This window comes from Canis aureus, chromosome 24 (assembly GCF_053574225.1).
Source record: "Canis aureus isolate CA01 chromosome 24, VMU_Caureus_v.1.0, whole genome shotgun sequence".
Lineage (NCBI taxonomy): Eukaryota > Metazoa > Chordata > Mammalia > Carnivora > Canidae > Canis > Canis aureus.
In genome coordinates, this window is record NC_135634.1 from 42,348,267 (window position 1) to 42,375,621 (window position 27,355).

At 36.4% G+C, this 27,355-nt stretch overlaps 1 protein-coding gene across 3 annotated transcripts; it reads left to right on the top strand.

The window, feature by feature from the left end:
- Nucleotides 1–375: 375 nt before the first annotated feature.
- LOC144296536 (uncharacterized) lies at nt 376–26,855 on the top strand. 3 transcript variants are annotated; one of them, XR_013363635.1, is made up of 3 exons: nt 377–523; nt 4,850–4,940; nt 8,037–8,180. XR_013363635.1 is itself a non-coding variant. In XM_077869668.1 (3 exons), exons 1-3 carry the CDS (start codon nt 465–467, stop codon nt 26,187–26,189), a joined length of 423 nt encoding a protein of 140 aa, XP_077725794.1. In that variant the 5' UTR covers nt 377–464; the 3' UTR covers nt 26,190–26,839. The 3 variants fall into 3 exon arrangements, 1 of the variants encoding a protein (XP_077725794.1); XM_077869668.1 differs by lacking the exon at nt 8,037–8,180 and adding an exon at nt 25,917–26,839; XR_013363634.1 differs by lacking the exons at nt 4,850–4,940; nt 8,037–8,180 and adding an exon at nt 25,917–26,855 and having other exon boundaries at nt 376–523.
- The last annotated feature ends 500 nt before the right edge of the window (nt 26,856–27,355 follow it).

The window sequence follows — 27,355 nt, forward strand, 5'->3', positions numbered from 1 at the left end:
TGACAGTAAGAATTAGAGGAACTGAAGAATGTAAAAGTAGTAAATGCCTAGTTTCTATTTAAAGATTGTCATCTTAAGAAAGACAACAATTGTTTATATGACTTTTAAAAAATATTCATTAAAATAATGGAAAAAAGAAAAACACTAATTTACACATAGATCAAATGAGTGCTGTGATACATTTTTGTCTCTAATTCTGCTTGAATATTTAAACGGAATCTCTCTATTGTTATTGATTATAGCTTTCTGCACCCCCCACACATCCTCTTTTAAAAGCCTTGTCAGTCTGATAAGAACTAGAATGTTGTGTACTTTCCTAATTCACTTGGCATTTATTCAAACCCCACAGCCCTAGGACTTTGAGGATATTGAATTTGAGTCATTCAAAGGGCAAAAGCACATGTTTAAAGAGGTTAGTTGTGGCCTCATATACTTACTGGATACAGTGCTTCTGTTCCTGAACAATGGAAAAATTTGACTGTTTCTGCTTAGAAGTTCATGGACTTGGAAGGCTCCAGACAATGTAAGTATTCACCAGGCTCAGACTGTGCTGGATAAATTTGAAACGTTGGGTCACAACCGAATGCAAACCTAACCCTCTCTGAATATAAGCATCTCGGACTGTGTAATTCATGGCAGAAACTTGAATTTGCCAAAGAGGAATGTTAGAAGTAATAAAAACAAGAAGAAATGAAGTGAGAATCCCAGAGCCTTCCTTGCATGCCAGAATAAAGTAGACGTGTGTTACATTCTTCCTTTTTGTGGGTCCCATCCACACCTGTTGTTGCTTTCCTGGGGAATTAGCCAAAAGTGATCCAATTTCTAAGTTGTAGTGGTGAGAAATGATTCTGTCCCAGGAACAGGAAGCCAAGGTTCACATTTTCCATCCTCCTTTTTTCAAAATATCTTTGATAGAGGAATATTGATTTAGTATAATGGCTCAGGGAAAGCAAAAGGCCACTATCATAGAGGCAGCATAAGAAAGTTGGTTAATATGTTGATAACTTGAATTACTAATGCATCACTTGGTTTTTGCAGAACTTGGTTTTTCTTTTCTTTTCCTTTTTTTTTTTTTTTTTTGGTTGGTTGATTGATGATTGGTTGATTGGTTGGTTGGACATGTTTTGTTAGAGACACGACCCCTGAGAGGTGAGTCGGCTGTCTCTTTTGATGATTTCCTACATTGTTGAAAATAGCTGCTCTGCTGGAGCATGGTCCCCAGACAAAGTGCAGGCTCTGGTTTTAATTAAAGTAAAAAATTCTGCTGCAAAATCGTAGCTCTTGTGTTAAGGTTTATTAGAAGAATATTTAATGAATATACCCATTCATCAGTTCCTTTGAGCACTTATGTTGCTAGCACTGAGCTTTACTAAAAGATTGGAAAGACAGTAATTCTCTATTGGAAATCTGAAGGCCGGCGTGGAAGATGAGACAGGGAAAGTAGCTATATAGATGGTCTGCTTGAGATTGTTGTCACATATTCCTGATAAAATATCGTACTACCAATGAAATCAATACCATCTATGTGTTTGTATTCAAGCAGAGTAGATGGATGATTTTTTTTTTTCCTTCTGTCACAGCGATATTGGAAAGCACAATCATTCATTCCCAGTTTACAACTCGATACTGCCACCTTCACCAGGTCACTTAACCACACCAAGCCTCAGTTTTGCATCTGTCTTATAGTAATACTTACTTCCTGGAGTTGGCGTGAGAAGCAAATGGGATAAAACAATCTTTCCAGGAATCATAATAGCGCACATAGTTCCTTTCAACTATGCAAGCATATCTCTATTACTAAATCATAGACATTGGCACAATATAAAATGTAATTCTAGCAGTCAGAGGTTTCCAAGATAGAATTGAGTGACACTGGGCAGTTGTGGTTGCTGCCACTGCAGGGTTTTAAGCTTATGATCATTTGGATGGAATGTTGCAGAAAAGATCCAGGCATCAGATGAGTGGTTGGACCAATCTACTTTCAAGATCTCTTTTTTAATTCTATAATGTTGGCCCATTATTCAAGTCTCATACTGTCTTCTTGGATGAAGATTTTATTTCATCTTCTTCCCTTGAATGAATAAAATATGAAAACAAGAGCAGCTTGTACTCTCTGCCCAAATGGCCTAAAAAGGTCATGAGTCAATCCTCCTGATAGGCACAGCCTATGAATTTGGATGATCCAAAAGAATGCAGCTCTGATCTCCTGCCAACCTAAATAAGTTCATCAGAGATGGTCAGTATTATGTGGCTGTCTTACTTTTGACAAGATGATCCAAGTGCCAAACCCAAGTCTCTCTGACTCTGCCCCACTTTCCAGATGTATTTGTCCACAGCCATGGAAGACTGGCCAAGGTTCAACAGTGGAAATAAGATTTCTCAGCCTGTCAACTTAACTCTGAAAATAGGTACTACCCAATATTTACCACAAACCTTGAGATCTCTACCTTCAAGAGGGAGCCAAGAAATGAAGCTGCAGGGATTAGGAAGGAGGGGAAACTGACACCACAGGAAGTTTGATTCAGTTTGAAGAAATTTAATTCAGCTGGAGAAATACCCTTCTTGAATTTGATTCAGCTGGAGAAATCCCCTGGTCTAGAACTAGACATTTGCTGTAATTTATTTTTCTCATGCATTGCTTGCAGTGGGCAATTCTAGATTTTTCTGATATCTGGTCCATTTCTACCTCCAGTTTAATGAAATATTACTTCTCCACAACTATCCCTGCTCTCGGTAGTTAGGTAATGTCATGAAGCCAACTTTGGCCAATGAAATATAAGTAGAAGCTATATGTCTTTCAGGAATGCTTTGTACAACTGATAGAACTTGACTTCCCAACCTGTCTCCTCCATCACTAAGAACCCTTATGATGCATGTGAGACTGTGGTGCCACAAATTAGTGTGTAATAAATAAATAGAGCAGAGCCTCCCACCAACCTGTGGTGGACAGACACATAGCATAGGCACATAACATAAGAGAAAAATAACATTCATTGTCTTAAGCCACTGAAGTTTGTTATCGCAGCCAACCTGGTCTGTCCTGACTGATACAATGCTCATATCCACCGGTAGGAGTACAACAAATCTGGTTAAAGGATTACAACAAACAAACTGCAAGAAACTTGTAATTTTATATTCATTTTTTTTCCTCCACAGCTATAGCATAAGGTTTTATTTTTCTCTAAATATTTCAAAGTACCAAAATACTAGTAAAGAAATCATTTCTCAATGTAGCTATCTCTATTAAAGCGCTTTGTAATTAGGGGCACTTGGGTGGCTCTGTTGAGCCTCTGACTCTTTGTTTTGGCTCAGCTCATGAGCTCATGAGTTGTGGAATCAGTCCTTTGTGGAACCCCACATGGAGCTCCATGTGGGCTCTGTTCTTCCACGGATTCTGCTGGAAGATTCTCTCCTTCTGCCCCTCCCCCTGCACACAGGCACGTAGTCTCTCTCTCTTTCAAATAAATAAAAAAAAATTTAAGTACTTTGTATAAACATATTAAACTGTGAGTTTTTGCAGGACAGAGAATGAGATTTCCTTTTCTTTACAGGTGTCCCAATGCCTATCAGAGAACTTTCCCAAAAAGAAGTGTTTACTGAATAATTACCACAAAAATTCTTATTCTAGGCTCCTCCTTCAGGTGCAAAATTCCTTTTATTGATATTATCCTCACCTCAACTTTCTAATTTGATTTGATTTCATTCTTGGGTTCCTCAGTGTAGAACATTTTGCTGAAGCTGTCCTCCCCCATTGGAATGCATTCCTTACTTTCCTCTGAAGAATTTAATCCCACTTCCTCCAAAATCACTTCCAGGCATAATCTGGCCCAAGTGGTTCTCAAACCTTGTGATTTCAGGAGTACTTAACACTCTTAAAAATTATTGAGAATCCAAAGAGCTTTCATTTACATGGGTTATAGTTATTTACATTTATTGTTTACAAAATTAAAAACTGGGAAAATCTTAAAGTATGTGTTTATGTATTCCTTTAAAACAACAATAATAAATCAATTACATGTAAATGTAAACATATTTTTTTTAATAAGAAGGCTTTTAATGTTCAAATCAAAAACACTTTTCCTGAGAATGGCATTGTTTTACATTTTCACAAATCTCTTTAATGTCTGGTTTAATAGAAGACAGCTGGATTTTCTTATCTGATTCTGCATTCAATTTGTTGCAATATCCCACATCATATATTTTCCAAAGATCTCAACTGTATACTTGTGAGGATATAAGAGTAAAAACATAAAATGCCATGTTAGTGTTATTATGGAAATTGTTTTGAATTTGTGCAGTCCTGAAAGGATCATGGGATCTCTCGGGGTCTCCTTTCTCCTCTGAAATGCTTTGGCGTAGGGAAACTCTGTGGCAGAGTTTACCATTTGATTATTCTCCAACTGTTTTATGCATATTAGATGTGGTTTCCAATCTATATTGTAAACACTATGAGGGCAGGAACAATGAATGCTTATAAAATATGAAAGAGTACAAAGCCTGCTATAAATACGACCACAGAACCATGTCATCAGATTATTGAGTATTAAAGTTTCATGATTTTTTAAATAAATACAACATTCCAAAATAATCTAAACTTTTAAATTATAGCTCATTCAACTTCTTCCACCCCTCAGAGACAATCAGGATAATGAACATAGTCATTTTTACAGTAAGTTTTTATACTTTTATGCAAATATATATTCAGTATTGATTTGTCTGAGTTTTCTTTACATAAATATTATTTTACACATCTTAAGCCTGAGTTAAAAACTCAGAATCCTGCTTTTGAGATTTCTCCACTTTGCTTCCTATAAACCTAGTAATGCTATGTCTTTTCTTCATTTTCTAGGTGTAGATGTTTAAACTGTTCCCAAATGGACACACATTCCAATAATGCTAAAATGAGTATCCTTGTTCATGTTTCCTTAGTTATTTGCACTGTAAGTATTCTAAATTAAACTCTTAAAAATGGGCTATCTGGCCCTCTTCTGTTTGGCCAGTTGTAGTCACCTTCACCAGTGTATACCAGTGTATCTTTCTACCACCAGTGTACGAGAGTGCCATTTGCTTCACACTTTATATTGTCACATTTTATTTATGTCTTATTGCACCCTTCTGAGCCTAGCACTGTGTGAAAGCATAGCGGACCTTAGCAAATACTGGTGATCTGAAGCAGCACTAAGTTAAGGCTTGAGCATTTGGGTGTGGATGTATTGTACAAGCATAGCACACTGCCTCTTTCCTTGTCCTACATGAGCCATGCAATGGGCTAGTAGGCTATTTCTCCAATAGACTCAGCAGGGTATAAAACAAACCCAGAAGCTTCTTTTTTTTTTTCTTTTTTTTTTTCCATTCCAAGAATTAGTTTGCATTTCACATGCTTTAAGTACAGTAGCTCTGTCCTCTTTGCCTGCATCCTTAGCCAGAGCAGCCATCCTGTCTTTGAGGTCACCATTACCAAAGCACCAAGACCAGTACAGTTGACATGCTTCAGCCTGGACAGAAGCTGCCAGAATCCTCTTCTGCAAAGCCAACTTTGCAGTAGGATGCATGGTTATGGAGTGAGAGGCCACTGTCTGTATTCAATTATACTGTTGTGGGCCTAATGTGATTGTTTCAAGATCCTACAAATTACCAGATGTCGACAACCAGCTCAAATGTGTTTCCCTGTCCCCATAAGCTGAAGGAAAATGTAAAAATTGAGTGGGAGGCTGGTATCTCCTTGATTGTGGTTACTTCAACTCTGTGTCTTCTCATTTGAGGGAAGTAGTGGATATGTATATGAGAAAATGTGATGAGAGCACTGTTGTAACCCAGCTTGGTTTAAATACCTGTGGCAGACTGAGTTTACAACCATGTGCACATTTTATGTCAAGAAGCACATACTAGAGATGTCGATGCGCAGGGTGGGATGACATATTCTAGCTATTCCTATGAATGCAGTAAAACTCTGAGTCCACATACCTTTGTGATTTTCTTCTAAAACAAAACTCAAATCTGCAAAGAAAATTTAAACTACATAGCACACAGGACATTTGCAAATATCATTACAACCATTTAAAACATCATTAATAGTCATATTTATCACAAGAGCTGAGGTATGAAGTGTGAAAGCCACTTAGTAAGACAGTTCACAATGAAGACCAGAAATGGTTGGGTTGCCCCTACCCAAGCATAATCTTTGACGACTCCCCCACTTTCGTGTTTACAGACAGAAACTTCTGGTGCTCATTGCCACTGAGCTTCTGGTGTCTTGATCATTTCTAGGGAAAATTCAAAGTTCACAGAATTTCTGTTTGACCTGATGACTTGCACAGTGCAAGTAGTTTCTGCTATTATTAAATATTCATAGCTATTTCCCCAGGATATTTAGTGAATGAAACAATCTCTGGACTTTTGAAATTTCTAGTTTAGGTTATGGTTTTTGTTTTTGTTTTTTTTTTCAAATTGCATATTCTCTCTCCCACATGCTAGAAGTGAATATATTTATTCAGAACCCCTTTTCTCCAAACCTAGGGAAAGATCTTCTGGATTTTAAATACCAAGAATGTCAGTTTTAGCCCTATTTTCAATGACTTCCAAAGCTAAGGATTAATATTATTTGATTTCATTGTTATCTTAGAATATTTACAAATAATTTACCATTCTTTCCCAAGAGAAAATAGCATTTGTGAGGAATGAGCAAACCTGAGGTGACTCCACATTTAACCTTCTTACTATTATTACATAAAAATATTTTTGTATTACAAATATATAATTAATAAAATATTTTAAATATTTTAAAATACACACATTACTTAAAAATATACATTTCCTATTGTAGCAGAAATTAGAGAAAGTGTGAAGTTTTGGCTTGTAAAGCTCATGATTTTTTTAAAAGTTTGCAGTAGGCATTGGTAAGAATAGACCTTTTCTCAGATACTTATCTCAAACTCAGATAATCTGGGTGCATAACATTTTGAAAATGCCAAAAATGGTAAACTTGTTAGGATACAATAAATAAATTTTACTTAACAAAAGCAAGCAAGAAATGAAAAGGAACAAATATATCCTCAAGCTGGGAAAAATCATTTTAAACTCTCAAATATTTATTTGATATTATCTTTCCAAGAACAATGGAGCAAAAATAATCACATTCCTTTTCCTTTACATACTTTTGTTCAGAGAAACCAGATGCAGAATGAAGCTTTGCTTCCCTGCCAAACTGTCAAGTTTGTTTAATATTTAAGTTCCATACAACATCAACAAAAAAAGCAAAATTATTACTAGTGGTGAGGGTTCTGAATTTGAATCATTTTAAGCTGATCACTATATGTTCTGAAAATAGACATAAATCTCCATATTTCCGAGATCTTTTGAGTGCTTCTCACTGTCATTCTAGGGGTGATGAAAAGTGGAATGGTTTTATAAGTGTAGGTATGCATACATGCCTCATATATATATTTGAAGTGGTATAGCTTTCCACTACTGAAATGTATTCATGTTCTTTTGGCAGAACAGCTCTTAACAAAGAAATATTTAAAGGTCCCCCATAAGATTTTCTTGTTCATGACAATCATGGTCACAGTTAAAATCATGAACACTAATACTTATTCGTTGCTTACTGTGCACTCAACACTGAACTAAGCATTTACTTACATTATCCATTTGAGCTTCACAACCACTCTTTAATGTAAATGATATTTTCTTCTTCTTTCTACATATGAAGAAACTGAGGCATAGAAAGTTTAAGTAACTTGATTGATTTCATATGAATCATGGATTAAATATTCTTTTTACCTCCCTCCCCTAACACAATGGTAAAAGGATATATTTTATGTTCACAATTATTTATCCCTGCCCCGTCATTGTCATCCTTCCCTCTAGCTGGTGTATGTTTAACTGCCCCTGTGACTTTCAGCTTGGCCATGTGATTGCCTTTGGCCAATGGTACATGAGTCAAAGTTTTAATGCCACATTCCAAACAGAAACTTTCAGTGGACTCATTAGTTTGGCAATGCCTCTCTTATGTTCCTATTCTCTATAATATGTCCCAGGTATGAGCTCCTCATTCATCCTGGGTGCCACAAGGAGAAGACGTGGGGGCCCAACTGAAACAGCACGGTCAAGCAGAATGGTGGCTGACCCAGAGCACTCATACAACCTAAGCGGAAAATAAATCTATGTTGCAAGCCACTGAATTAATGTGGTTGGTGGTAACAGCAACAAAAGCTGACTGAAAAATAACAGTGGAGGAGGAGAAAAAGCTATTATGTGCCCACAACAGTAAAAAAGCACTGGAGAGAGGCCATATGCAGATAAAAGGATTCAAAACTTTCTGGAAGGTGGAGAGTTGCTCAGAGTGTTGACCTGCACAGTTGAGATGGAACCATAGCTTACAAAATATGCAGGGATGCTATTACCAGGCTGATAAGCAACCTGCCTTGCAGAACTTGGCAGAAAACTTGGACCCCTAGATACCAAACGTTCTCAAAGCTTATGAGAGTTACTAGCCTCCACTTCTGGGATTTACACTACACCAAGCTCACTTGGTTAAGAAGTTTTGTTTAGTATAAAATGCTCAAGGTTAGCTATTGACCCAGTCTTGGCTACCAAGAGATATTAGAGTAAACCTGCAAGAGAAACAAGAAAAAAAGACTAATGTTATCATGAATAAGGTATATCCTTGGAGCAAAGAGAGATTATTCATGGATAGAAGAGAAATGCAATATAACTCTAAATAGTAGTCACAGAGAAACTAAAGGAAAGGCTACATTTTAAAAATAAAAAATAAACAGTGTCAAGGAAAGAGAAAAATCAGACAATAATACAAAGTCTTGGAAATCTAAAATATTGTTCCCAATATTGCTGATGCTGACCCTGATTGTTTAATGAAGCTGGTGAACGCTGTATATATCTATTGGGAAGATATTTCTTCACTGTTATAATTATGAATAGGTGGCATTTTGAGATTATGAATATCCTGTTTCACAATTGCCCTCCATCCAGTGGGTGGTGTTAGCATCCATTGACAATCCTTGCCTGAATCAATCACCATCCCGTGAGTAGCGAAATACTGTTTTCAAATCCTATCATTCCTTTTATATTTATTGTCTGGCATTCTCTCTCTCTCTCCCCCCTCAGGTATCATTAAGGACTCATGGATCTTTATTACTTTTTAATTACATTGTTATCCATTATTATTCTTAAAAATTTATTTATTTTAGAAAAAGAGAGAGAGAAAGCAGTGTGAGGGGGAGGAAGGGCAGAGGGTGATGGCAATGGATAAGCAGACTCCACACTGAGCACAGAGCTCGACATGGGGCTCAATCTCACAACCCTGAGATCATGACCCAAGATTCAGACACTTAACCAACTGAGCCACCAAGGAGTCCCTCTATTGTTATTATTTTTACTTTTTTTCTTTTTTCTTTTTTTTTTTTTAAATTCTTACTTTAGATACTCATTTTTCTCCAGGAACCCCTATGAGCTGACTCCTCTGAATGATATGCTTTAAGTTTAATAGAACATATTAAATGGCTCGAAAAACAAATGAAAAATACAGAAATCTATGTACATTATTGTGAGAAAAGAGTACCAAAAACAGAGTCCAAATACTTTCAGAGTAAGAAACAAAACCAAACCAATTAATGAACAAGAAACCATCAAATAACAGGAAATAGACATTTTATCAATAATATTTGAAGAAATTCTTTGAGGGAAAATTATTTTCAATCTTAAATTCTTTATCCAACTATGAGTAAAATATAAAGGAAAAAATAGATATTCAGCATTCAAGACTCAGAAAATTTTTCCTGAAAACACTCTTTTCCAGGAACCTCTATGGGGTCATATGTCAGTAGAATTATAGAGAAAGCCAAAAAGAAGGAAGATGAGATTTGGGAAATAGCTCCAATGCAGAAGAGCAAAGACAAGAAATACCACCACTTCACTTGTGCTACTGGCAGGGAAGACAACGTGACCAGCATGGAACTGGGAGTTAGAGGTTTCCCATGGGCAGAAATCTAGGGAGAGGGAATGTATCATGCAGCTGGGACTGCCCTAACAAAACACCACAGACTGTTACTTAACATAAATTTATTTTCTCACACTCTGGGGTCTAGATGTAATTGATCAAGCTGCCAGCAAATTTTGGTTTCTGGTGAGGGCACACTTTTTCTGACTTTTAAATAACTGCCTTCTTAGTATAGACCTCATATGGCCTCTTCTCAATGGGTATGTGGAGAGAGGAATCTCTGGTATCTCTTCCACTTTTTATAAGGAATTCTGGCTCCATTCTCATGATCTAATTTAACCTTTGTTACCTCCTTATAGGCCCTATCTCAAACTATAATCATATTGGAGATTAAGGCTTCCACATATGAATTTTGGGGGACACAATTCAGCCCAGAATAGAGAAATTTTAAAGATTTGATACTCTTTGCAAGGTTATAATAATAATACCAGCTAAAACATATTAAGAGTGTCATACATGTCAGATACTGCACTAACAGCTATATAAGTATTAACACATTCAATCCTATGAAGTCAGTGACTACTATCATTGTTGTATTCATTTTACAAATAAATTAGAAGTAAAAAGTTAAACTAATAGCCCAAGGTTACATAGCTAGTATCTGGTAAAACTGAGTCTAACCCGGGCAGCTTGATCCCTGTGTGCTCTTAATGGTGTTAAACTGAAAGCCCTCTGGAAGACATCAGAATGTAGTAAAGGCACATAGTACAAAATCAATTATAAAATCCTCCCCAAAAAAGCCCAAAAAAGAAATGTAATCATAGTACATTATCTAGTCCCACAGTGAATAACATATACATGATCATCATAATAAAAATACCATTTATGGAATTTCAAACTTTGGAGTGAAGTTATAGACATAACATGGAAGGCTTAACTTTGTTTATAGAACCGGATATAAATCTGATTACCCTTGGCAATTTAAAAGCAGAATACAGAACACAGATTGTGAGATGAGGAAGGTTTAGATAAATTTAAGAGAAGGGCAGGGATGTTAATAGTGTCATCTTGGAGTGGAATGTTCAGAGAGAATTTCTAATCTTGATGGAATGGGAAATAAAGATATAATCATTGTTAAAAAGTTGAATTGTGTCACCCCACCCCACCCCCAAAACCTTAGAATGTGACCTTATTTGGAGGTAGGGTTTTTCCAGAGATAATTAAATTTAAATGAGACTATTGGGGTGGGCCTAATCCAATATGACCAGTGTCCTTATAAAAGGGGCTTATTTCAACACAAAGACAGATATGCATAGACAGAAGATAATGTGAAAAAACACAGGGAGAAGAGGACCATCGCAAGCTGAAGAGTCATGCCTGTAACAGGCCCTTCTCTCACAGCTTTCAGGAGGAACCAGCCCTGCTGACACCTTGGTTTTGAACTTCTAGTCTCCAGAACTCCAGACAATACATTCCTGTTGTTTACATCATCCAGTCTGTGGTACTTTGTTGTGGCAGCCCCAGAAAACTGCTTAAAGTTACACATTTACCCAACAGAAATTGGGAAATAGTTCTAGCCCTACACTGGGAAAAAGAAGGAGGAGGAGAGAACCCTTTACATTCACTTAATCCTTTCTCTCAAAGCAAAAAGCAAAGAGGGAACTTCTAAAACTGATAAAGAAGCAGCACTAAACACACATTTAGAGATCAGAGTTAACTTTCTCAATCATTAGAAAGAGATTCTATTAATTTCCTTTGGAGACAGAACTAGGGGTGGGAAAGAATGGGGCAGGGGATGGTTGCTTTTCATTAAGTCTTTCTACATGAATATATTTTAAACATGGTATGCATTCTTTAACTTCTAAAATGAATTAAAAACAATTATTCACTTCAGAGTTTTTAGGAGGAGTCACAAAGCTCTTTAAAATGGACAGTTAGTACTATGGTTGAATGTTTTAGATATAGTGAGTCATAGTAAAACAGAACTAAATCCAAGCCTGTAATAGGGTGGAGCTCTTAGGACAGAATAGAATAAAGTAATCTTGAGAGACGTGCAAAGGTATTAGACGTAGTATTATCTAAGGTAAGGTGACATGAGGAGCCAATTTCATTTTATCCCATTCTACAATTTAATCATACATAATTCAACTTCCCACCCACAGTAAGAATGTAGCCTGAAGGATTAATGGGGTCAATGTTCAGAGATTAATGGAATCATGTCAAAAGGACACAGGAACTGGCTTGCAGGGCTCTTACTGGCCAAATGGAGGAGTAGATGAGCATCAAACAGAATGGCAGTGATGGATTATAACACACGCAATTTTTAAAAATCCATGAGTCCATTGTTATAATCAGAAAGAGGGAGGGTAGAGAGAGAGAGAGGGAGAAGAATGTTTTCCTTTACAGAAGAATATGAAAAGGCTTATCTTGTTCTTAAGTTGGAAGATTCAGCATTTCTAAAGATGTCAGTTCTTTAAGCCTTCGTTATTTTAATCTATGAAAAGGATGCAATTCAATAGAAATAGCTACCTGAATTCTTAAAACATCTAGGAGCATGATATTGAGGTTTATCCAGAAAACTAAGCTGATAAGAATAACTTGAATTCCAAAAAGTGAGGGAGGGAGGGGGATACCTGATACTAATCTGTATTAAAATGAATTAGAAAGCTATAGAAATTAGAATTTAGATATTTTTACAAGAGTACACAGAGCAATCAACAAAACAGAATTGAGTATGGAAGCACATCTGGGATTTTATATGTTTAAATTTGCATTTAAAATCAGTGGGAAAAAATAGAATGTTTGGTAAGGGGAGCTGGGATAATGTCTAGCTATTTAGGATTTTAAAGAAAACGGGGGGCGGGGGGAGGGGGGAGGCTGGATTCCCTACCTCATTTGTCATTTTCAAATAAACTCCAAATCATCCTAAGACTTAAAAGTTTAAAAAGTAAGCAGATAAATCATAAAAAATAATGGAATAAAATATTAGTACATATCTTAAAAGAATGAGGGCAGAAATTTACTGATCATTTTTGGGGGTATTTTTGCAAGTAATAGGAAATAACTGGTCAACTGTAGCATTAAGACTGAAAACCTAGAATCACTGGATGAACTAAAGAAGTGGGCTTGGGAAATGAACAAGAGCAAAGGAAGAACAAAACACAGCCTCATTCACTCCCTGCAACCAGCCTGTTTGGTCACCATGGCCACCATCCTAAACCTCACTGCCCTGCAGGCACCAGGCTGGGCTTCCCCATGGGCATTCCTGCCACAATGGCTCTGGGCTACAAATGTTACTACAGCTGCTGCTTCCCCAGATTTATGTATTTTCTTCACTGGATTCTGATTCAAAATCCTGGGTCAACGGCTCAAATTGACTGAACCTTCTTCAAGGTAAAGCCTTGAGGATAGCGACGACATAGGTCATTTCCGACTTCAGTCCCCCTCCTAAAACCAGCTTGTGACTTTCCATAGACCAGACACCCTCGCCAAGAGCTCAAAACCCAGGAGGTGAAGCTGAGCCCTGCACCTCTACTACCGAGATGGAGAAGGACTGCATTAAAAGGATAAGAGGACAGGTTTCATGTTGACTCTGCTGCAGATGAGAAATGGAAGCAATTCATCCTCTGAGACAGCAGTCCCCCAGGAGGCTGATGGGAGCCTGGCTGAGTGACAGAAGCTCATTAACATGCTCCATGCCAAAAGTGAAAATCAAGTGCCTTCTGGGTCATATAAAAGGAACCACAGTGCATGCACCATCTGGGGAACACAGCACAGGTCTGAGAGAGCTGGGAATCGAACAGTGAGTGGACTGATTCCAGACTGGGAAAAACAGGATCTTGAAATTGAATTTTTACGTGAGATTATGCCCCATAAATGTTTTACTGCTGAGCTAGAATAGGTCCTTGTAAAGGAATAGAGATCTGTGAACTAACTGAAAAATGTGTTGCTCTACACTTCTGACTTGTGGCAACTGTGGTCCTGAGACTTCTCCAACCCATTTGGCCCTTTTCATTCTTGCTTCCCACTGGAGTCATGGTCATCTTAGGTCCTCGAAACAGGGCATGATCTTACTTTGCCCTCTGTCTGTATTGCCATGCCTTACCTAGAGTTTGTTCCCAGGAGGTATCTACTGAATGCATGAGATAAAGACAACATAACAAGACTAAAGGCCTTCTCCACGTACACATGTTTGTACAAGAGCTGACTCAAAAGCGAGGAATCAAGTCTCCATTCACTGCCAGGACTGATTTGGCTAGTTGAGCTGACCTGGGTGGGGGGGCGGGATTTTGTCTCTCTTCCTCACTACACTATTTATATACCAGAAAGCTGCTCCTCGTTTAACAAAAATAATAATAATAAGACTCCTCGGTGAAAGAACTGTTCTCCACTTGAGGATGTTAGTGAATTCATTCCTCTACTAGGATCTCTAAAACCATTAGATTTTTAAAACAAGTATAATTTGGAGTTAGAGCAAGTCTTTTACATAAAGTTTGGTTAAACCAACACCTCATTAGTTGTTGCAAATTTTAACTTATCGATGTGATTATGAAATACCAAAAGTGTTAGTTAGTTCCGATGACTATAAAAGAATGCCTTTTCTGTAATCTGTTGAATCAAAATCATGTCCTCATGATTCACCAGCCAGATGACGCTTGCTGCAAGCCAAATTTTGCTTTGGCCTTAATAAGACATAATTATAATTTAGGAAAAACATCTATTTGATAATTTAAACAAGCTGAACACCACCGGCAAACACACGAGACCATAGCACACACTCCTTTTTTTCCAAAAACATCAGATTGAGAAGATGATAAATATGGAGCATACAATACAAAATACTTCATCATGTAGCTTACAGATGTGTATCACATAACCCACATTTACAAACAGCCCACAGAAAACATTTTCTATGTCCTGCATTATTAAGAGAGCTTTCAAAAAATACTTTTAGAATACATTAGAAACAAAGGAATTCCAAACAGAGTCCAAATATCAATAGATTCCAGCTGCTTTATTTTGATGGATAATATATCAGTGGTAGTAAGTTCCAGCAGTTACAGCAGGATCTTGAATTCTGACTTGGGTTGTATGCCAAGTCTTTCCTTTGATTTGGAGTGTCATCTGGGACAAGTCACTCACCTCTCACGGGTTTCGTTGTTATTTAAGGATTTCTGATGTTTATTAGTGTCTTGACGATGTTAGAACTACAAGGAAATCTTTCACAGCCTGGAGATGAGCCCTTCCTCTGCTTTGTATATTGGCTCTTTCACATACAACTTTTATTGGACATCATGTTTAATGAATGTTGGATTGTTAGAACAGGAAGAGGTTTTGGAGATAAGCAAGTCCAGGAGAGCCATGTCATAGACTAGAGAATTCTACTAAAGGGAAGGAGTACAATGATATGATCAAGTATTCTAGAGGCAGAGAGCTTAAATTGGTGGAGAATATATCCAAATTAAGGCTGGATCAGGAATATAAGCCACTCACTCCCTTTGTATGCCTAGTATAGTAGTTGACTTAGAGCCAACTGGTCAATTCAATCAGGTGAGAAAACACTTGTATCTACTACATGGTAGCCCTGGAATCTTGGGCAATCATTTAAGCTCACTGAAATATGAGAGAAGGGGAGAAATAATTCATGCCATTATTTTTTCTCTCTCTTTATAACTCATCAACCTTTCCTGCCTCTACACACTTTTCTCTGTTTTTCCCAAAATGGTCTTGTCAGTAAGGCTCCAAAAGACTGCACTGATGCAAAATTGTCTTTCCTGACTACCTCCGCTCTCTCCTCATGAGTTCATTGGAGGTGTGCATTTAAAGTTGGCAGTGGAGCGCAGGGGAAGTAAGATCAATAACTGAGATAAATAGGTCCAAAAAGATCATGAAACAGATGTGACTCAAGAGCCAGAGCACACCCCAAAGATTCCTGGACAGATGGAATGATGAACCCAAGGAGCAGCAGGGTAGGAGAGTTAGTGGCAAGGTCATCTGCCTGAATCCCAGAGAAAGAGAGCTCATTGCAAGTATGGATGACCCCCATTTAAAGGGGCAAGATCAAAGCAAAGCAAACTAAAAGACCTTTGAAGGTCAGAACTCTGTACCTTATTAACCTTGCCCACTGTATGTGTTCATGAAGGTGAGCTGCACAGAATATAAAGACTACTTAATATACTGGATTCACAAAAATTCTGTTTCCTTTTCCTCTACCCCTTCATCCACTCCTTCAATAAACATTCATTACGATGTGCTAGCATATAATTTGAAGGACTAAAAATGATGTGGAAAAAACATGAGACAACAGAGATCCCTTTCTTCCTAACCTTATTTTTAATGTATTTATTCCATTTTTGTTCCTAATCTTTTTGTGCATGCCTTGAATTGTCAGAAAAGATGATCTTGTGGTTGCCTGTGGACATGCCCTGTTGGCATATGCGCAGGGATAGGATTCCAGGTTGGGGGGGTACAGGGAGAACCACAAAATCTAGGGATGGGGAAACCGGCTGTTACCACAAGGCCTAGGATGATAAAGGACAAATCCAGCCTGACTCTCAACATTTCAGAGGTGTAGTTTCCCAGACACCTTGTTGATTGGGTGTAATACTACTGGAATTATACATTGGGAGCCTCTAGGAACAAATGGGTAGGTAAAACAGACAAACAAACAAAAACCACAACACATAATACAAGACATTCTTCCAGAAGCCAATGTGTACCCAAGTAGCTGAAGACCTAGGCAACTATGGGGCTTTTTTTAAAGACCATTCATTTACTGCAGCTCAAGTCTTAGCTCTCAACTGAGTGGAAGGACCTCCTCTCCTGCTCATTCTACCGCATGGATCTTCTCCTCTGTAAAGTGTAGCTCCAGCTCCAATTCCTGAGGAAGGCTTCCTCCTGGATCATTCTACTTAGTAGTGACCCCATGCTCACCTAAACTCTTAGAATACTTATTTTGTTTGTTTCTAAGTGACAATAGCTAATTTTTATTGAGTCCCTACTCTGAGCCACTGCATTTTGTATTCCATACACCTTAACTCCTCTACTTTTGAAAACAACCCTATGAAGGAGACATCATTTTCACCCTCACTTTACAGATTAGGAAACTCCAGACCCCATGCTATCACTAACTACATGCTACACTGCCTCTCACTAGAAGAAAATTTAAGAAAAACCCTACTGACCTGCAGGCCAAATACTCACAGTCTTAATAACACAGACAATTGCTTTCCAGTTTGAGTATGTTTTTTTTTTTTTTTCCCTTTATATACAGGCAGGCCATTAAATTCCCTCATGCAACACTTGACTCTGCAAAGAAAATGTAGTTTTGTTTATCTCGTAGAACTGTCCTGATCTCTTTCAATAGTCCCCAGCCCACTGAACAATAACAAAGTTAGACTTGCCAGTATGTAGCATTTCAATGTCTTCTGGCAAATCTGTGTCTCTATCTCTTTTGGTCTTTTCCCCCTGTCCTCTCCAGATGAGGTCCGGCTACATGGGGAAGGTAGGAGTAAGGTTACATGTGGCAGGAGGTGAAAGGTAAAAATAGATCATGCTCCCATTGACCCGCTCAGGATTCTCTCTGAAGGGTATTATGCAGGGTACTGGTCTAGCTTGCCCTCTGGAATGGTGCACCCTGGGAGGTAACTTGTCAGGACTGGCCTTTGAGATCTTTTTTGGCAGCCACTGATGGATTCTGTGGTCCTGGCCAATTGATTGTACACTTGCAAATTCTCAGAAGTAGAACCTTCCTTGTCCTGTACTTAGGCTCCTATTGGTCTGCAGGCTATAGCTCTCTGCATCTTCTCAAAAAGGAGTCAGTAACTTTTAAGTTCCATGACTTCTCTGCATAGGCCATGAAAAAATCAGCAGCCCTATCTCAGGCTCTGAGAGAACCACCTACTGCCACCAACCCTGAATTAGTTCCTGTTCATGCTGCTCATGGTCATTAGGGCTTCTCCTGAAGGCATTATTTTATTATTTGATTTTTCTGCCCTACCTCTGTCCCTCTTTTTACATGATGCCTAAGAAAAGGGTTAAATTTTCCCTACCTTGTTTCTGGTCTGTCAGGGACTTTTCCTAGTCCTAATTATAGACAAGGTACACAGAGAGAAAAGTACTCAGGAACACAAATTGGGAGGCATTTTACATGTGAAATTAAATCATGCTACAGTGCATACCATCTCTAACACTCACTTGGCGTCTATTATAATGGATTATACTTCTTGGAATTCACTGAGCACATAATCTGGGCGTGAATTTATTAGATGGGATTTGTCAAATGATTTTATATTCAGAATTCAAGATAAGGAGTGTTTGAGGCTTTTCATTTCATTATTTCCTTTAACTCGATCACTAGAATTCATATCAGCAATGTTAATACTACATGAAGAAATGAAACAGAGAGCTGATCGTGATATTTAGACATGATCCTTAATTTAAAACATAAGTTTGGATAGCTTTTTTTAAAAAAAGAACAACAGGGAAGGGATAAAAGAGCTACTTGCCTATGACCCAAGTAAATATTCCCTGATCAAAATATGTATATAATTTCCAAACAATGCCTTGAGACGGTTATCTCGTCTAATGTGAAATAAGAATGGCCAAAAGGAAGACATGAGTGGAACTAAGGGAATTCGGCTCTTCTCGTAAAAGATTTGTGATGTAAAACACAAAGAACCCAATTGCTATGATTTAGGGAAGTCGCTACAAATAGGCTCAGGCCAGGCATAAGTGTCAGTGGTGATACATAGCATCTGACCACCACCAATGAGATATATCAAATAATGGAAGGTTACCAAGGAAGTTTTCTGCCTCCGGAGGCCAATATAAAACTTGAACTCTGCTAAATTCTTTTCTAAAAACAAAACAAAACATTGTAAAGGTCCTTCAGTACATTCCACAAAGTTTTGGTTAGCTGTTAATATCGAATAAAATTTTTGCTCAAAATAAATGTCTACCCCCCTACCCTTACTCTTAAGTATAATGACTTCATTAGACTTAAGGATCTACCAGGACTGGCTTCTCTTTCAGAAAGTGTTCGTGCTCAGCCCCACTATTTGCTGAGGAGGTACATGTAACTATTTGTGAACATCTAGTAAGTTAATTTTCCCTTCGAGAGGACACTGAATAACTCTTCTAAAGACTGCATTCAGTGACAATTGGTTGCTAGCAGCAGTTGGCTATATATGAAACTCATCTTCAGTTGAGCTTTGGTCAGGAAAATTCACAAATCCTATTTAGCTTTAGAAACTGTCAGATGAAGAGGATCAGAAAGTCAGAGAAAATTTACTCCTTCTTCTCAAAGTGAAACAAGATTAAAAAGGGTCAAGTCAGTGTAGAGAGAAAAATAATCAAGGAATACGTTTTAAACGGATTCCATTCAAAACCCGTCTATTGATTAATGTCTTGTGGTTATTCTTCATGATTTCTTGGTTCATTTTAAATTATTGGATTAATCAAAGACAGGAATAAAAGGTTGATTTCATTTGGACTAGACTGAAAATTGATATGGTTCATCTCATAACAATCCTTTTCCTTTCCAGAAAATTCTCCCTCTAAGCAATCATTCTTCTCCTTGCTTCCCCCCGTCCCATTTTTAAATGAAATCACACAATAAATCAGGTGGAATAAATCCAACTTTGTTCTTTCCCTTTAAGACTTTCTTGTCTATCTAGATCCTTTGGAATTATATATAAGTTTTAAAAATCAATATATCAATTTCTACAGGGACTGCTGAGATTTTCTTTACTGGAATTATGTTGAATCGAACATAAGTTCACTTACAGTGTTTTGTTAGAGAATTATTTTGGACTATTTTATACATATACAACTGTGTAGTGTACAAATAAATACAGTTTTATTTCATCCTTTTTAATTTCTGTGCCCATTCTTTACTTTCTTTATTAAATTGGCTAGTACCTCTAGCCCAATTTTAACATAACCAGTGAAAGTAGGCACTGTTGACTTATTCAAGATGCTGGGGAAAAACATATTTCCACATTAACTGTAATATTAGCTGTAAGTTTCATAGGTACACCTTATCAGGGTAAGGGTATTCCAATGTATTTACACTATATTGAGAATTTTTCACCACAAATGAGTGTTGAAATTCATCAAATATCTTTTGCATTTATTGAACTGAACATTTATCCTCGTGTATTCTGGTGTTTGTGAATGTATGGTGTGTTGTGATTTGAACCAAATGATTTTAGAATGTTAAAAAGAAATACCTTGCAAAAAAGCAAAACAAAAAAAGTCTTTCATGGATGAAATAAATTTCACTTTTTCATAAGGCAGTACCCTTTGTATATGTTGCTGGATTTTTTAAGGGATTTTTGCACCTATGATCATAAGATTGTTGACCTGTAATGTTCTTTTTTTCTAATATTCTATTCAAGTTTTAGTGTCAGGGATATGCTGTTTCACAGCTAGAAAGTCTTTCCACTTTTATCTCTAAAAATGTCTATTGGTAATATTTTTTTATTCTTAAATGTTGGGTGGAAACTTCACTAGCAAGAATACCTGGACCAGGAGAAGAGATTTAGTGACATTTGTTCTTTGCAAAGGCAGTATCTTTACAACATATAAGACTATTCAAAGGTTCCATTTCTTTTAGTGTTAGGTTAACAAGATGGATCCAAGAATTTTCTCATTTAATCTTATCATTGAGTTTATTGTCATGAAGTTGTTCATAATCACTTGTTATCCTTTAAAAAATTTGAACCATATATAATCCTTCTTCCATTCTAGAAAATGGTGTTTATGTTCTCATTCTCTTCTCTCTTTCTTGGTCACTTCCACTGGAGGTTTATCATACTCATATTCATCTTTTCAAAGAATCATCTTTTTTAAAAAAATTTTCTCTATTGTGTATCTCTATTTTTATTTAAGCATGATATGTTTTGCTCTTATACTTTCTTCTTTCTACTTAATTGCATTTAATTTGCTTTTTTTTCTAGACTCATGAAGTAGAAGCTCAAGTCACTGATTTTGGATTTATTTTTCTTTCTAATATATATGCTTAAAGTTACAAACTTTTTACAAGTACCAATTTAACTATATGCAACAAATTATAAAATTTTGTGTTTTCATTATCATCCACCTAAAGTTTTTTTTTAATTCCTCTTAAGATTTCTTCTTTGACCCATGGATTATTTAGAAGTGTGATTTTTAATTTCCAAATATTTGGGGACTTTCTAGTTCTCTTTTTGTTACTGATTTTTAATTTAATTTCATTGGCCCTAGAATACATATCTGCACATTTTCAATTCTTTGATATTTGAGATCTGCTTTATGACCCAGCATAACTTTACTTCACTGCATGTTCCATGAGTAAGTGAAAAGACTGGATTCTGAATGTCAAGTGTTCTACTAATGTCAATTAGCTCAACTTGGCTAAAAGTGCTATTTGACCAAGATTTTCTGCCTATTATTGAGTTTTGAGTGTTTCAAGTAGGACTGTGGATTTGCATATCCCTCCTTTAGTTCTATCAAATATTGACTTATTTATTATAAATTTGTATTATTAGATTCATTCAGGTTTAGAATTCTTATATTTTCTTGGTATATTTACCTTTTATCATTATGGAGGTTACTTTTTTTTTAATTAATATTTTTTTTAATTTTTTAAAAATTATTTATTTATTTATTTATGAGAGAGAGAGAGAGAGAGGCAGAGACACAGGCAGAGGGAGAAGCAGGCTCCATGCACCGAGAGCCCGATGTGGGACTCGATCCGGGGTCTCCAGGATCGCGCCCTGGGCCAAAGGCAGGCGCCAAACCGCTGCGCCACCCAGGAATCCCAGGTTTAGAATTCTTATATTTTCTTGGTATATTTACCTTTTATCATTATGGAGGTTACTTTTTATGATAGTATTACTTATCCAAATCTATTTTGCCTAATATTAAAATAGCTTTCTTATGATTAGTGTTTCCATGGTATATCTCTTTCCATAATTTACCTTCAATGTCAATATCTTTGTATTTAAAATGTGTCTATTATAAAAAGCATATTTCTGGGTATTTTAAAAGCCACCTCCCCAATCCATGCCTTCTTTTGTGTGGGTGCAAAACTTTTTATCTTTTGTATTATTTCCATAAGATAAACTCCCCAGAAGTAGATCAAAATCAAAATATTTGAAAGTATTATGATTTTTCATACACATCCCCAAATTGTTTCCCAAAGTATTGTGTTAATTTGCACTTCCACCTATAATGTTTGTGTATACAAATCTCATAGCAATAAATATCCTTTTTTTTAGTTTTATGGATTAATAAGCATGACAATACTTTGTTTTGCTTCTATTTCCTTGATTATCGATGACATTGAATATATGCAACTGATGAATTATTGAACAGGAAAAAAATCTATGCCTTCTAATTGGAGAGCTTGTTCATTTACATTTCATGTGTTCTTCAACTTACAATTTATTTGTTCATTATCTTTCACATTTATTCTTAGTTTCTTCCTCTACCACCCCCCACTTTGATGAAAGATTAATCATGTACTTGTCTGTATTATTGGCTTTTTAGCTTTACCATGTTGTGCAAATTTTAATGGTTTTTCTAGAGATTGCAGTATGCATCTTATGTTATCACATTCTACCTTAATTATAACCCCGTGTCTTATTTAAGACCTTCAGAACAATAACTTTTCCTTGACTCCCTTCATTCTTCCTGGCATCACTGTCCTATATTTTACTTCTACACCTTCTTAAAACTCCACAGCACTTGATTATTTTATCTTTAAACAATCAGTGGTCTATTTTAAAAGTTTAGCTATTTACCAACATATTCACCATTTCTAGCATTTTCATTTCTTCCTGGAGATCTAGGATTTTCCTCTAGTGCTATTTACCTTTATTCTAGTTATCTTCCTTTAGCATTTCTGGTAATGCACATCTGTTGGCAATAAATTGCCTTAGCTTTTTTAGTGTGAAAGTGGTTCGATTTTACCTACTTTCATTAGATGTAGAATTATGGGCTATTTTTTTTTCCTGTGTACTGTCTTCTGGCTTCCATTGTTTCCTGTCAGCTGACATTCTTATTGGTGTTCATCTAGGTATGATGTCACTTGTTGTAGATAATTTTATGATTTTTATCTTTTTCTTCTGTTTTCATTAGTTTTGCTTTGATGTGGCTAGTTGTAGTCTCTCTATACTTATTCTGACTTTCTATTGATCTGTCTCTGAGTTTCTGTTTTTTTCTTCTGCTGTCCAGAATCATTAAATTTAATCCAAAGAATTCTTCCTTTCACAGATTTTAATTTTTGGTTCTACACTTTCCATTTGGTTTCATATTAGAGTTTCCATTTCTCTGCTGAAATTTCTATTTATCCATGTTATCCATCTTTCCTGTAACTGTTTTAACTACTTCATAATAATTATTTTATTTTTATTTTTTATTTTTTTCATAATAATTATTTTAAAAATTCTTACATGGTTATTCCAAAATCAAGGTAATCCACAAGCCTGCCTCAGTTGATTGTCTTTTCTCTTGATTATTTGTAAATCTTATAATTTCATAAAGTATGTCAAACACTTTGTATAAAGAAACAGTAGAGACTAAAGTAGATAATATATTTTTGTTTTTCCCAAAGACAATTCACACTTTTCTCTGCCAGGAAGAAAGGGTGGAGGCTGATCATCTAGATGCCATAATGGGCCACAACTTTAATTCATTTCAGTTTATATATGATTTTAAATGAGATTACATAAGTCACTCTTTGCCTTATAGCCCAATTCCTGATTTGTTCACACCACCTTCTGATGGGTTCATTCCTTTAATCTTACCAGAATTGGAGCTAAGAGGAGATGGGTTAGTTTCAGTCCACCTCTAGATTAAATGCCAGTCTTGTATGTAATACAAGATCTCCTTCTTTGTGTTCCCCCAAAATGCATATGTTGATATCATAACCCCTGGTACCTCAAAGATGACTGTTTTCTGAAGTAAGTTTTAAATGAATGGTTAAGTTGAAATGAGCTCTTCTGGATGAGCCTTAATCCAATCTGACTGGTGTCTTTGTAAGAATTTAGACACACAGAGAGAAATACATCTGTCTCTCCTTGCATGCACAAAAAGGAAAGCCCATGAGAAAAAACAGCAAGAAGGTGATATCTGCAAGGCAAGGAGAAAAGCCTCAGAAGAAATTAAGCCTGTAGATTCCTTGATCTTGACCTGGAGGCTTCTGAACTGTGAGAAATGAAATTTCTGTTGTTCAAGCCTCTCAGTCTGTGGTATTTATAATGGCAGCCTTAGATAACCTAGATAGTACACCAAGCAAAAGTAAAAACTATCCTATCTCATTTCAATCCCAAACCATAGGAATTCTCTAATAAAAAGTTCAATAGCATTTAGGGGCGCCTGAGCGGCTCAGTTAAGCATCTGCATTTGGCTCAGGTCATGATCCAAGGGTCCTGGGATCCAGCCCACTTTGGGCTCCCTGCTTAGCTGGAAGCCTGCTTCTTTCTCTCCCTCTGCCTGCAGCTCTACCTGCTTGTGCTTTCTATCAAATAAATAAATGAAATCTTAAAAAAAAAAAAGTTTGAGTGTTTAAATAAAGAAACAATGAAATCCATGGTTATCCTTTGACCTGGTAAAGAGACTAATGCCATTTTTCTCCTGAGAAGATGAAGTCTGTTTGTGATGGTAACATGTTAATGAGAATGAATATAAGCTTTTAGCCCAGACAAGGTGGCCCCAGGCTGGGTGAAATAGCCAAAATCATCTTTTAATCTCAGAGAGCATGATTTATGCTGGCTTCTGAGCCAAGAACGTAAGAGCATAGTCCTCTTGGAAAAGAAAATACTAGTTATAGGCCAACTGGAATTGAGTGTGGGTTTATGCTTTCTACCATCGTTTATATGAACTAAGGATGACATGTGTTTGTCCAATATAAGTCAGAGCTGTCCTACAGTTGTAATTCACTTATTCAAATAAAAGTATATATTATCTAATGTGTGACCAGCCCTATTTCATAATTTCTGTTACAACCATAAGTTGTTCTAAAAGTTTTGATTCTATCTCTTTTTATAACTATTTTCAAAGTTTGAAGGAAAGGAAGGCTGACTAGATTCTTCTCTAAGTAGTCAGGAGATAATACTTGGACACCTCAATTCAATTATAGCAGTGAGAAAAAAAAACATCATCCAAAAAATTGTATTATTTAGCTTAAGAAGACCAAGGATTTTTTTAAAAAATATATAAATTTTTGTATTTAAATTTTTGAGGTTTAATTTTGGTTTACATACCAAGAAATTCCTTTCATACTGGAGCTCACAACCCCTTTGGCATCCAGTGTTTTTAGGATTCAAGTAATATAAATATCAATATAAAGTTTAAAATATATCTATCTTTAATGTTTGTATTCTTGCATTTTGAACATTTATCTTACTAAAAAGAAGGGGAAAAGACTTCATTACATTGCCTTTTACCCATACAAAATAGTCAATGAAGACTCACTAAGTTATTCAGTTAAATGAATGTGTTTTGTTTTAAGTAGTTAACTCTATTGTTTTCTCTCCAGTTTTAAAGGATATGGCTTCAATTACATATCTAGGGATTTTTTTTCCACTGTTAAGGAACATATCCCACTACCAGGTATTGTATGGAACTTATACTGCACAGGGAAATTTCATTTCCTTCAGCCCAGGACCATTTCAAGGTATAGTGGAAATAACACAAACTGGAGACTCATAAATCTAAGTTTCAATTACCCTCTGTATCCAGTACCAGCTAAAAAAGACCCCAAGTAAGTTGCTTAATTTCTCTGAATTTGTTTCTCCACTTTTAAGGTGAAGGTGGCAATGTTTACAAGGTTGTTTTGACATTCTACATTATGATCAGTGCACAGTTTTTAAAATAAACATATTCTCTTCCTAATTTCTTATATGCTAGAGATCAGCAGTTATATGTCTGTTTGACCTCTTCATATGTCTTAATCCATTTTTAAATTTCTTAGGTTGACAATGTTGGAGAAGATGTGGAGAAAGGGGAACCCTCTTGCACTGTTGGTGGGAATGTGAACTGGTGCAGCCACTCTGGAAAACTGTGGAGGTTCCTCAAAGACTTAAAAATAGACCTGCCCTACGACCCAGCAATTGCACTGCTGGGGATTTACCCCAAAGATGCAGATGCAGTGAAACTCTGGAACACCTGCACCCCAATGTTTATAGCAGCAATGTCCACAATAGCCAAACTGTGGAAGGAGCCTCCATGTCCATCAAAAGATTAATGGATAAAGAAGATGTGGTCTATGTATACAATGGAATATTCCTCAGCCATTAGAAGCAACAAATACCCACCATTTGCTTCAACATGGATGGAACTGGAGGGTATTATGCTGAGTGAAATAAGTCAATCAGAGCAGGACAAACATTATATGGTCACATTCATTTGGGGAATATAAAAAATAGTGGAAGGGAAAAAAAGGGGAAAGGAGGAAAAATGAGTGGGAAATATCAGAAAGGGAGACAGAACATGAGAGATCCTAACTCTGGGAAACGAACTAGGGGTGGTAGAAAGGGAGGTGGGCAGGGGGTGGGGGTGACTGGGTGACAGGCACTGAGAGGGACACTTGAAGGGATGAGCACTGGGTGTTATTCTATATGTTGGCAAATTGAACACCAATAAAAAATAAATTTATAAAATAAAGGAAAAGAAAAAAATAAAATAAATTTCTTAGATTGAAACAATTCTAATAGATCTTTGAAAACTAAGTCAATACACACTCGCCAACTTAGACCTGCACCTTCAAGTATAGAATACAATTTACCCACCAAAACAGCAACAACATTTTTTTTCCTGAAACTTCTCTCTAATTTTGGGCCACTGTTTGCTTTTTCTATTTAATGTAGATGACATTGATTTTTCACCATAAAAAGGTGAGATGTCAAGATTCCTGAAGAGATAAAGATGTATGATAGTGCTTTAATAAGACAGCACCAATAAACTGATCTCAAAAATAATATAGGACATGATGTTACTGTTCGGAAAATAGCAATTCTTATAGCACTTTGAAGGCAGGAAACTTAGCAGGATGAGACTCCTCCAGAGAGAGAGAGAGAGAGAGAGAGAGAGAGAAATGTAATAAAGCGACATTAAGCTCCAAGACATGGAAGACAAGGAAAGCTTGACAATTACACTTCTTGCTAATAAGTTACCTCTAGAACTACTGCAGATATCATTGTGTACAAGAGCCCATAATGATGAAAACATGAGCTTGGATTTCCAGATTAAATAATAGTTTAAATATATATATACTTTTTTATTATCTCTGTTATCAGTCAATATCAAGCTTATAAAAAAAACTTTAATACGAAGATCTTTTTTCCCCTGAATTATTAGGAAATAAGTTGCTCACCTGATGTCAATCACTTTCAAATACTTAAGTGTTTATTT